The sequence below is a fragment of the Brassica oleracea genome, chromosome C3 (genome assembly GCF_000695525.1).
Source record: "Brassica oleracea var. oleracea cultivar TO1000 chromosome C3, BOL, whole genome shotgun sequence".
NCBI classification, from domain to species: Eukaryota; Viridiplantae; Streptophyta; class Magnoliopsida; order Brassicales; family Brassicaceae; genus Brassica; species Brassica oleracea.
In genome coordinates this window covers 50,391,050-50,400,012 of record NC_027750.1, presented here as the reverse complement: position 1 = coordinate 50,400,012, position 8,963 = coordinate 50,391,050, and the positions used below count along the sequence as shown (strand labels likewise).

Genomic DNA, 8,963 nt, shown 5'->3' with positions numbered 1-8,963 from the left:
TTTTCGCAAACACTCTCGATAAGTCTGTCTAGTCTAGTCAGGATTAGAATAAGTACAATTTTTTTTAGAGTCTATAGAGTTTGCATATGTTTAGAAGAGTCATTTCTATTCATGTGGGGGATTGTTGGAACCTGTTTCTTGACAAATCACGAAGCTGACACTTTCGAGTTTTCCGGCGACTTTTCCGGCCAAACCGGTGGTTTTCTTCGCCGGATTAATATCTTATGTAGCTTGTTATGAGTATTATAATCTAGTATAATATGTCAAAAGCAGATTAGAATTGAATGAATAACAGCCCAAAAAACATTACTAATGAACACAAATGGACTTGTCCCACATCGGTGGGAACAAGAGGAAGATAGCTGTTTATATATGGTAACTTGATATCATGTGTTAAACAGCTTGGAGAGAGAGGAAGGCTCCCCATGCGCGCACCGCCGCCGCCGCCGCCGTCCGGCCGGCTCGGCTCGGCGTGGGCTTGGGCTTGGGCAGAGGGCCTCCGGCCCGATAAGAATATTCTTTCTGGACCAAGTTAATCTCAACGTTTTGCCATTTAATTTGGGAAAAAACGACATGCATTTTTATTTGAAACGACAAGTAGTTTGTTTAGAAAATAAAAACGTCATGCATTTTATCCTCTCGAATTTTAAACGAGATAAGAGAGTCTTGGGGAATAAGTTTTCGAAACTTAACTTCCCGTGATCTCCGCGAGATCTCCGCACACGTGCAGCAACTGTTGCGGGAAGTGGCTCTCGTTCGTCTCTTTAAATATTGCCTCTCTTCTTCCTTCATTTCTTAACTTTTCCCATATCAAAATCCAACAGCGAAAATCCCTTAGCGTAAGTCATAAATACGAGAGTGTTTCATAGAGTTTATAGTTCGATAGGGCGATCACGAGTGAGGCGTGATTCGTCTGCCATGGTTGTATCATGGGACTCTATATTCGTACAGTCCCATCTCACTAACGGAGCGAATATTTTGAGTTAAGGAAAGAGATCATATCTCGACTCCATGTCTCTTTGCGAATACGATTTCTTATCGTTCTTGTATTCGTCTTTTGCATTCGTTTATTTCCTTAACATCGCTTTTATTCTATCGTTTATGTCAGTCCGGTTTTCCGGCTTCTACAGGTATACGATTGCTAAGACCTACCTTTTATGGTGATTTCTAATGTTTGTTCTTTCAGGCTATGTTTGTCAATTTTGGCCTTGCAAAGGAGCGAGGGGGCTGCTGTTATCTAAGGTAAGAATGCTTATTTACTTTTACGTCTCTGTAGCAATCATTGCTTCTTCTATAACGGTATAGTTCATGATTCCTTTAAGTGTCTGATTTTTCAGGTTTGATGATACAAATCCAGAAGCAGAAAAGAAAGAAGACATTAATCACATTGAAGAAATTGTTAACTGGATGGGTTGGGCACCCTTCAAGGTATTCTTACTTTTTTTTTTTTTTTTAAGTACGAATAACCGTTTATTATTATTATTATTATTATGGTGTGTGTTTATATTTATATAATTCTTTCCATTGTTTTCTTCTAGATCACGTACACCAGTGATTATTTCCAAGAATTGTATGATTTGGCAGTTGAGCTGATTCGGAGAGGTCATGCTTAAGTCGATCATCAGGTTGAATAAGTTTAAACCTTCAAATTATATTTATGGATTCCTGTTGCTTTTTACAGTCAACTGCCATATTTAGTTCTAAGCTGAACTGCAACTTACTCCCACATCGAACTCATTCTCGCTACATTGTTGATTTTCATCTTTCAGAATGCTAAAGATATAGAAGAGTACAGAAAGATGAAAACGAATAGTCCCTGGAGGGACAGGCCTATTGAAGAATCACTTAAGACTTTTTGACGAAATGAGACGAGGAATGATTGAGGAAGGGAAGGCAACACTGCGTATGAAGCAGGACATGCAGAATGATAATTGCAATATGTATGACCTTATTGCATATCGTATAAAGGCAAGTGAAACAAACATTATCTCTGGTTGCAGAAGAATGTGTTCTCCCGATTCTTTGGATATCTGATTTGTTTGTATGCTTTTGCAGTTCACACCTCATCCTCATGCTGGTGACAAATGGTGCATCTATCCGACCTACGATTTTGCCCACTGCATTGTTGACTCTCTCGAGAATATAACACATTCGGTTTGTCCCCTTTCTAGGTCTTTTGGCTTTTGCAGCATTAAATGCTACATTTCTGACTCATTATTTGCTTCCAGTTCTATATAAGCCTAAGCTGTATACTGTGTTCTAACCTTTTGATTTTTATCTCAATAAAATGTAGCTCTGTACTCTTGAATTCGAAACCCGACGGGCTTCATATTACTGGTTACTACATTCCCTTGATCTCTACATGCCGTATGTATGGGAATATTCACGTTTGAATATCACAAACACTGTAATGTCCAAGCGTAAGTTTGGTAAAATGCTTGCTTTTTAGCAACTATGAGCATTTTCTGCAGAGAATCACATGCTGGTTCTATTGATTTTTTTCCCTTTGTTGCAGTTAAATTACATTGTGACAAACAAGCATATTGATGGTTGGGATGATCCACGCCTTTTGACACTCGCTGGTCTGAGACGGAGGGGTGTGACTCCTACTGCGATCAATGCTTTTGTGCGAGGAATGGGAATTACCAGAAGGTTTTCTATATATCTATATCACAAGTCTCTCATAATTTGGAAGTCTTAATCATATTCATTGAATCGGCTGCCTGTTGTTATATAGTGATGGTACTATGATACACATGAGTCGTCTTGAGCATCTTTTTTTTTTTTTTTGAACAAAACGGCTCCCCGCGCTATGGTGGTGCTCAATCCTCTTAAGGTGGTCATCACCAATTTGGAATCAGACAAGGTTATGGAGCTTGATTCCAAAAGGTGGCCTGATGCTCAGAACGATGACCCCTCTGCATTCTACAAGGTGAACTGTGTTTCACATATATATATACTAGTAATCTACACGTAGTTAAACATTTTGTTCTGTTTTTCCTGAATTTTCTCACTGGGATTTGTTGATCTAGGTTCCGTTCTCTAGAGTTGTATACATTGATCAATCTGACTTCAGAATGAAGGATTCAAAAGGTTACTATGGGCTCGCCCCCGGTAAATCCGTCTTGCTAAGGTATGAAACGGACACTAACTCTTTGGCTTTGAATATGTGATTCATCTGTTGTGACTAAATGTGCTTCCTTCCGTTTTGCAGATACGGTTTCCCAATCAAGTGCACCAACGTTGTCTTTGCTGATGACAATGAAACCATTCGTGAGATTCATGCAGAGTATGACCCTGAGAAAAAGACAAAGCCAAAGGTTATTTTCTTTAACCATCATTATAATTCCCACAATTCCAGTGGTTCTTATTATTATTAACCGGTCCTTTATTCTGCAAGGTGTTCGACACTGGGTTGCTGAATCTTCCCCGGGAAAGGAGCCCATAAGGATCGAAGTCCGGTTATTTGAGAAACTCTTAAACTCCGAGGTATTTTTGTGACTTTCTAGCCTTTTCTTCTAGTTACAAATGATTCTTCCCCGACCTAAATAATTACTATTTAATCATATAACAGAACCCGGCTAAGCTCAATGATAAGTGGCTCACTGACATTAACCCAAACTCCAAAGTGGTTGTTTCTGATGCCTATGGTGGATCAATCCTTAAAGATGCTGTGGTCGGGGACAGATTCCAGTTCGAGAGGCTAGGTATATTCCTTTTTCATGATCTTAAAAAAGTGCTTGCGATTCTCCAAGTCATATTTCTATCTTTAAACCGCCACCGATACAAGTTTTTAACCACAATTTTTGTGACGCGTTAGGTTATTTTGCGGTGGACAAGGACTCTGAGCCTGGGAAGCTTGTGTTTAACCGGACGGTCACACTCAGAGACAGCTACGGGAAAGGTGGGAAGTAAAATCCTCCACCCCATATTAACCACTTTGTTGTTTGAAACTTTACAAGGCAGTAAATTAAAACTTTGTTTTTGATACGCACCTAGTGCAACCCAGTTAAGATGTGGTTTTGTTGACCTTGTTTCTAAGTGAATGGAACTAATCCTTGGATAATTCGTTTACCAAATACATAATAGAAAGGTGAATAACACAACTTCTGCTTCAAGATAAGTTTAGTTGGGCAGAACAATAAGTGAAAAAGTAGAGAAACCCATGGAATAAAGAAAGGAACAACAAGGAATGGAGAACAGTTATGATTTCCAAATTTAGAAAGTTATTAATGGTAATTTGTGCCCATCAGTTTTCTTTTTCCGGAAACCCATTGGTGTTACTGAATTGAAAGATATTTTTATTTATTAGAGACGGGACATGTGAATTAGTAGTAAACTTTAAAGATTGAAATTTTACAAGGCTATTTTTTTTTTGATGTGCATACCACCTTAATCGATAGGCTATTCTACTGTTGATTTTTTGGATACTCTAAACTCTGCTTCCTTTAATTGTGTGTAAACCACTTCTCAATAGTCTAAGAACTAAGCAAACAGTCACAGATTGGTTGATTATAAAAACGATGTGGGAAAGAAAATACATCTGAATACCAAAATAGACAAAGTAACAAAATGCTGGTACATGTACGCTTGCATGCAAAAACCAATAACATTTCCTAAGCTACATTGTTAAAGGAGGAGTTGGAGTGAATGTAGCCCTACACTAAAGATGGACGGAGCTTAGCAGCTTCAATAGTAGGAATATTTTTGTAACATGGCTCTTCTCAGCTTCTAGTTCAGCAAACTTTTTGTTTGTTCATATGAGGCTGTTTTGTGTTTGAGGCTTGAGTTCCTCCAGAGAATTAGAAGCCTTTGACTTTCTAATATTTCTGACATGTTTTCTAACTGTTAAGAATATAAAAATGAGTACAAGACAAAACTCATTTGAGACCTAGCTATGAAGTGCTTATTTAAGACGGTTGGATTTGAGAATTTGTTTAAACAGTAAGATCTAATTTAAATTTAGAAGAGGTTACTAAAGAGTATCGTTTTGAAATAACAACAATGAAAATCACCAAACACTTTTCTCCATCACCCAATAAAACTTTGTCCTGAAAGTAAGAAAATCAACCACGCAGGCGTGGTCGATTGGTACCACGAGTTCCATCACCCAGTATAACTTATCTTCAGATTACACATATGTGTGGCTATGAGACATGAGTATTTGACTACTACTTAAGAAATTGGATTTGTATGTCACTGGTGAACCGACACCTTAAACATTAGTTTGAGCTTCGGTTTAAGACACTCCAAATCCACCAAAAAAAGGGAAAAAAAGTAAGTAAATCACTATCATGATCCATCGTCATAAGTCTTTTTTTTAGCATGCTTTTAAAAAAATACCAATGTAAATAATTTTTGAAAGTCAATAGCCATTTAATAAATCTACATGAAAAATTATCTCCTCGTGGTAATACTAGTTAGGCAAAATAAATTATTAGATGATTCAAAAAACTTATGACCACTCCTAAATTTTGGGGTCGATTCATATAACTAATTCATGTTTATTCATAATAAAAATATTTTCCTTAACAAATCATTTACTTTTTGTTGCCACGTTGAAAAGGCTATTACCGTAATGTATAGTGTGGACAAAACTAATCATAATTAATGTGAACAATATATATATATATATATTTTTTTTTTTTAATAAAATGAAAGCAGAGATATTCCCAACTGGAACTAGTATTAATTGGATAGTTGTCTCATTATTGATGTAAGAAAATGGAAAGTGGTGAAGCCAATCTTTAACGACTGAGATGGGCTTGGATTTTTTTGCCTCTTCCCAATCATATTGATGTCACGCCATAAAAGTTTAATTTTCTAATTTCTATTATTAAAGCATTGATTGACAATTTAACTATGAGGTTCATATTATCTATTCCCTCTGTTTCAAAAAAATTTATATTTTTAAAAAAATTGTAAATTGTAAGTTTCAAAAAATAAAAATAATTATTATATTATAATTCATTAAAAATTATGAGAAAAAATAGTCACAAAATATTATATTTATAATCAAAATTTAAAATATTTTCTTAACATGTGTGGAATTTCCGAAACATGAAAAATTTTAAAATGATAAAAGTATTTGCAGAATCGCATAATTAGCCTTCCAAATACCGAAACCTAGATTCAATTATATGATATCAAATGATTCTCTTTGTGGGAGTTTGGACTCGATTTCCAATAAAAAATTATTTTAGTTTTTCTTTTCGTGTTACTTTTATTTTGCAACCGGCTGAATCTATCTATGTCGTAAGTAAACCACATTATTCGGTTGTGGATTGAGACTTTGGAAGCCACACACAATTCTTTTAAAAACATCAAAAGATCTTTCGTTGTAAGTGTTTGGTTTCTAGTTTAATTATTCAATTTTTTGTCTCATATATTTACAAGTTATACACTTTAAGTATTACAAATACAAGGAAAACAAAATATTAGTGTATTAAAAAGGATAAAAACATAAGCTCTTCGAACCATGCATATATGCCGCTATTCAAGGAAGATAGAATTGGGTTTTTGGGTTAACAGATGTGCTACTTGTAACGTATTTCAGAACTAAACGAAATCAAATACTGTAAATATTTAGTTGATATAATTTGTATAAATGTTTACCATGTAACCAGTTAAACTTAAGTAGACGTTATTTTGGCAACTTTTATAGTCTTAAGTGTTACAAAAAGATTTAGTTAATGTATTTCCACTAACTGAACGAGTTAGCCGTTTAATACTAAGTCGTCCTATTTACGTTTTGTCTGATAGCCTAATGATGCAAAAACTTCCTGTGATCACTCGACGATCATTAATGCAATTTCTTCTGTTTCAATTTGGCACCATACTTGTTACATTAAAAGGGATACTCAAACGGTCCCGACAGGTTAGATATATCTAACATTGAACATGGGTCCCATAAAATCTACTGCACAATGATAAATGGAAACCTAGGTACGAGTTCTTTTTGATCCTCACACGTTTCTTTCTCATTCTCACTAAGTCACACAATACAAGGAGCAAATACCAAATCACTTAGAAAAAAATAAAAGTAATTAAATAAAATATTGATCCCATCCTAATAATCTCTATCTATATAAACAACCACAACTCAATTACAGAATTTACAACTGTCTTAGAGAAAGGAAAAAGAAAAACAAAGCTCGCAAAATAAATCACATATATTTTAGCTTGCAGTGTCTCTAATGGCACGGTATGAGCCATATAATTATAACATTGGTCTTAACCCTTCGTTACCACATATTAACCAAACTCAAGAGCTAATGACTCTGGACTTACCAGTTTCTACTACTCCGTCCAGTTTCATGCTTTTCTCCAATGGAGATTTAGTTGATGCCCGTCACAACAATTCTCACTTCTCCCCAAATTTATTGCACGGTGAAGATTTTTCTTCCTCTTTTTTGTTTTCTAGTGGAAGTTCTGCAATTTTATATAATGTTCTTAAACTTAATGAAGCTACAAATGGCAGGTGATTTGGGAAGAAAAGACAAAAAAGAAGAGAGTGGGTCGAAGAGAAAAAGAAAGAGGTCGGAAGAGGAAGAATCCATTAATGAAGATGATATTGAGAAGCCAAGAGATGTTGTTCATGTTCGAGCTAAGAGGGGTCAAGCTACAGATAGCCACAGTTTGGCTGAAAGGGTATAACTCAACAAAAATATTTACTTACGCAAGCAAACTATAAATTGGAAAAACTATATGAAAAAATTGGCATGTTTTGGATTCTTTTTGGAATGTATTAAGGTACGAAGAGAGAAGATAAATGAAAGGCTGAAGTGCTTACAAGACCTTGTTCCCGGCTGCTACAAGGTAACTAAAAATCCCACACAAACCCTTAACCTTTGTTTATAAAAAAACAAAAATGTTTGCTGAGAATCTACAAAATACCAATTTATGCTGTTATATATGTTTTAAATTTACCACATACTTAAATGGAAATGTGTTATAAGTTCGTAAAATTATAATCCTTCTAGGGATTAAAACATTTTTATGCACATATCGTTGAAGTTGTGAATTAAGAGACACAAATAGGATCCAGATAACTTAATATAGATATATATAATTATTTTTGCGGTCCACATTTTTAATACGGAACACTAAAATTCAAATAACAGAGGGTGTAGTACCGTCACGACTCACGAATGTAAATGAACAGATTGTTTTAATAAAAATACAAAGTATAAAAAGAATCTATTCTCCTAATAATATATGATGATACTTAATCCAAATGGGTTTATTTTCTTTAATGAAATTCAAACATGATGCAGACAATGGGTATGGCAGTGATGCTTGAAGTCATCATAGATTATGTTCGATCTCTGCAGAATCAAATCGAGGTTAAACCAGTATTTAATTAATACATTTCACTCTTCAGAATCCAATCAGCTTTTATAATAATAAATGATAATACTATTCAATAATTAAATGGTTTAATTCTGTTATGGTCTTGTGGCTGCAGTTCTTGTCCATGAAACTCTCAGCGGCAAGTGCGTATTATGACCTTAATTCTTTGGATATTGAGCCAACGGATACATTTCAGGTAATTATCACAAATAATTATAGAAATATAGTTTCATAAGTGTTTCCAAAAAAAAAAAATTCATGTATTTATATTAATAGTAATTGTTGTAACAGGGAGGGAATATGTATAGTGCGGAAGAGATGGAAAAGATCTTAAGAGAAAGTGTAGGAACACAGCCTCCGAATTTCAGTTCAACATTGCCCTTTTGATCATAAGAAAATAATCATAAAAGTTATTCTATAATTAAACTCTATAAATAAGAACTTATCATATCAGTATACGTTTATCATAAATGTATAACCTTATGAAGCTCATGCATATATGTAACTTTGAAATAATATAGAGTAAAAGTTATGTTACTATCTCCTCTTTGTCAGAGGAAGGCTGTTTGTTTAAGGTCTTATTGAAAGGCCCCCCGTATTATCCACGTGAC

The 8,963-nt window shown here is 34.8% G+C and overlaps 2 protein-coding genes across 2 annotated transcripts; both read left to right on the top strand.

Moving 5' to 3' along the window:
• The first annotated feature begins 2,869 nt into the window (after nucleotides 1-2,869).
• On the top strand, nucleotides 2,870-3,915 carry LOC106333504 (glutamine--tRNA ligase, cytoplasmic). Its single transcript, XM_013771942.1, is given in 7 exon segments — nucleotides 2,870-2,932; nucleotides 3,033-3,133; nucleotides 3,215-3,318; nucleotides 3,398-3,489; nucleotides 3,575-3,617; nucleotides 3,620-3,631; nucleotides 3,821-3,915. Coding segments are annotated over 7 exon segments (510 nt in total).
• Nucleotides 3,916-7,136: 3,221 nt separating this feature from the next.
• LOC106333479 (transcription factor bHLH75) lies at nucleotides 7,137-8,963 on the top strand. The gene is made up of 6 exons (XM_013771919.1): nucleotides 7,137-7,389; nucleotides 7,481-7,650; nucleotides 7,753-7,818; nucleotides 8,277-8,345; nucleotides 8,468-8,548; nucleotides 8,644-8,963. The coding sequence occupies exons 1-6, from the start codon at nucleotides 7,197-7,199 to the stop codon at nucleotides 8,737-8,739; spliced, it is 675 nt and encodes a 224-aa protein (XP_013627373.1). The 5' UTR covers nucleotides 7,137-7,196; the 3' UTR covers nucleotides 8,740-8,963.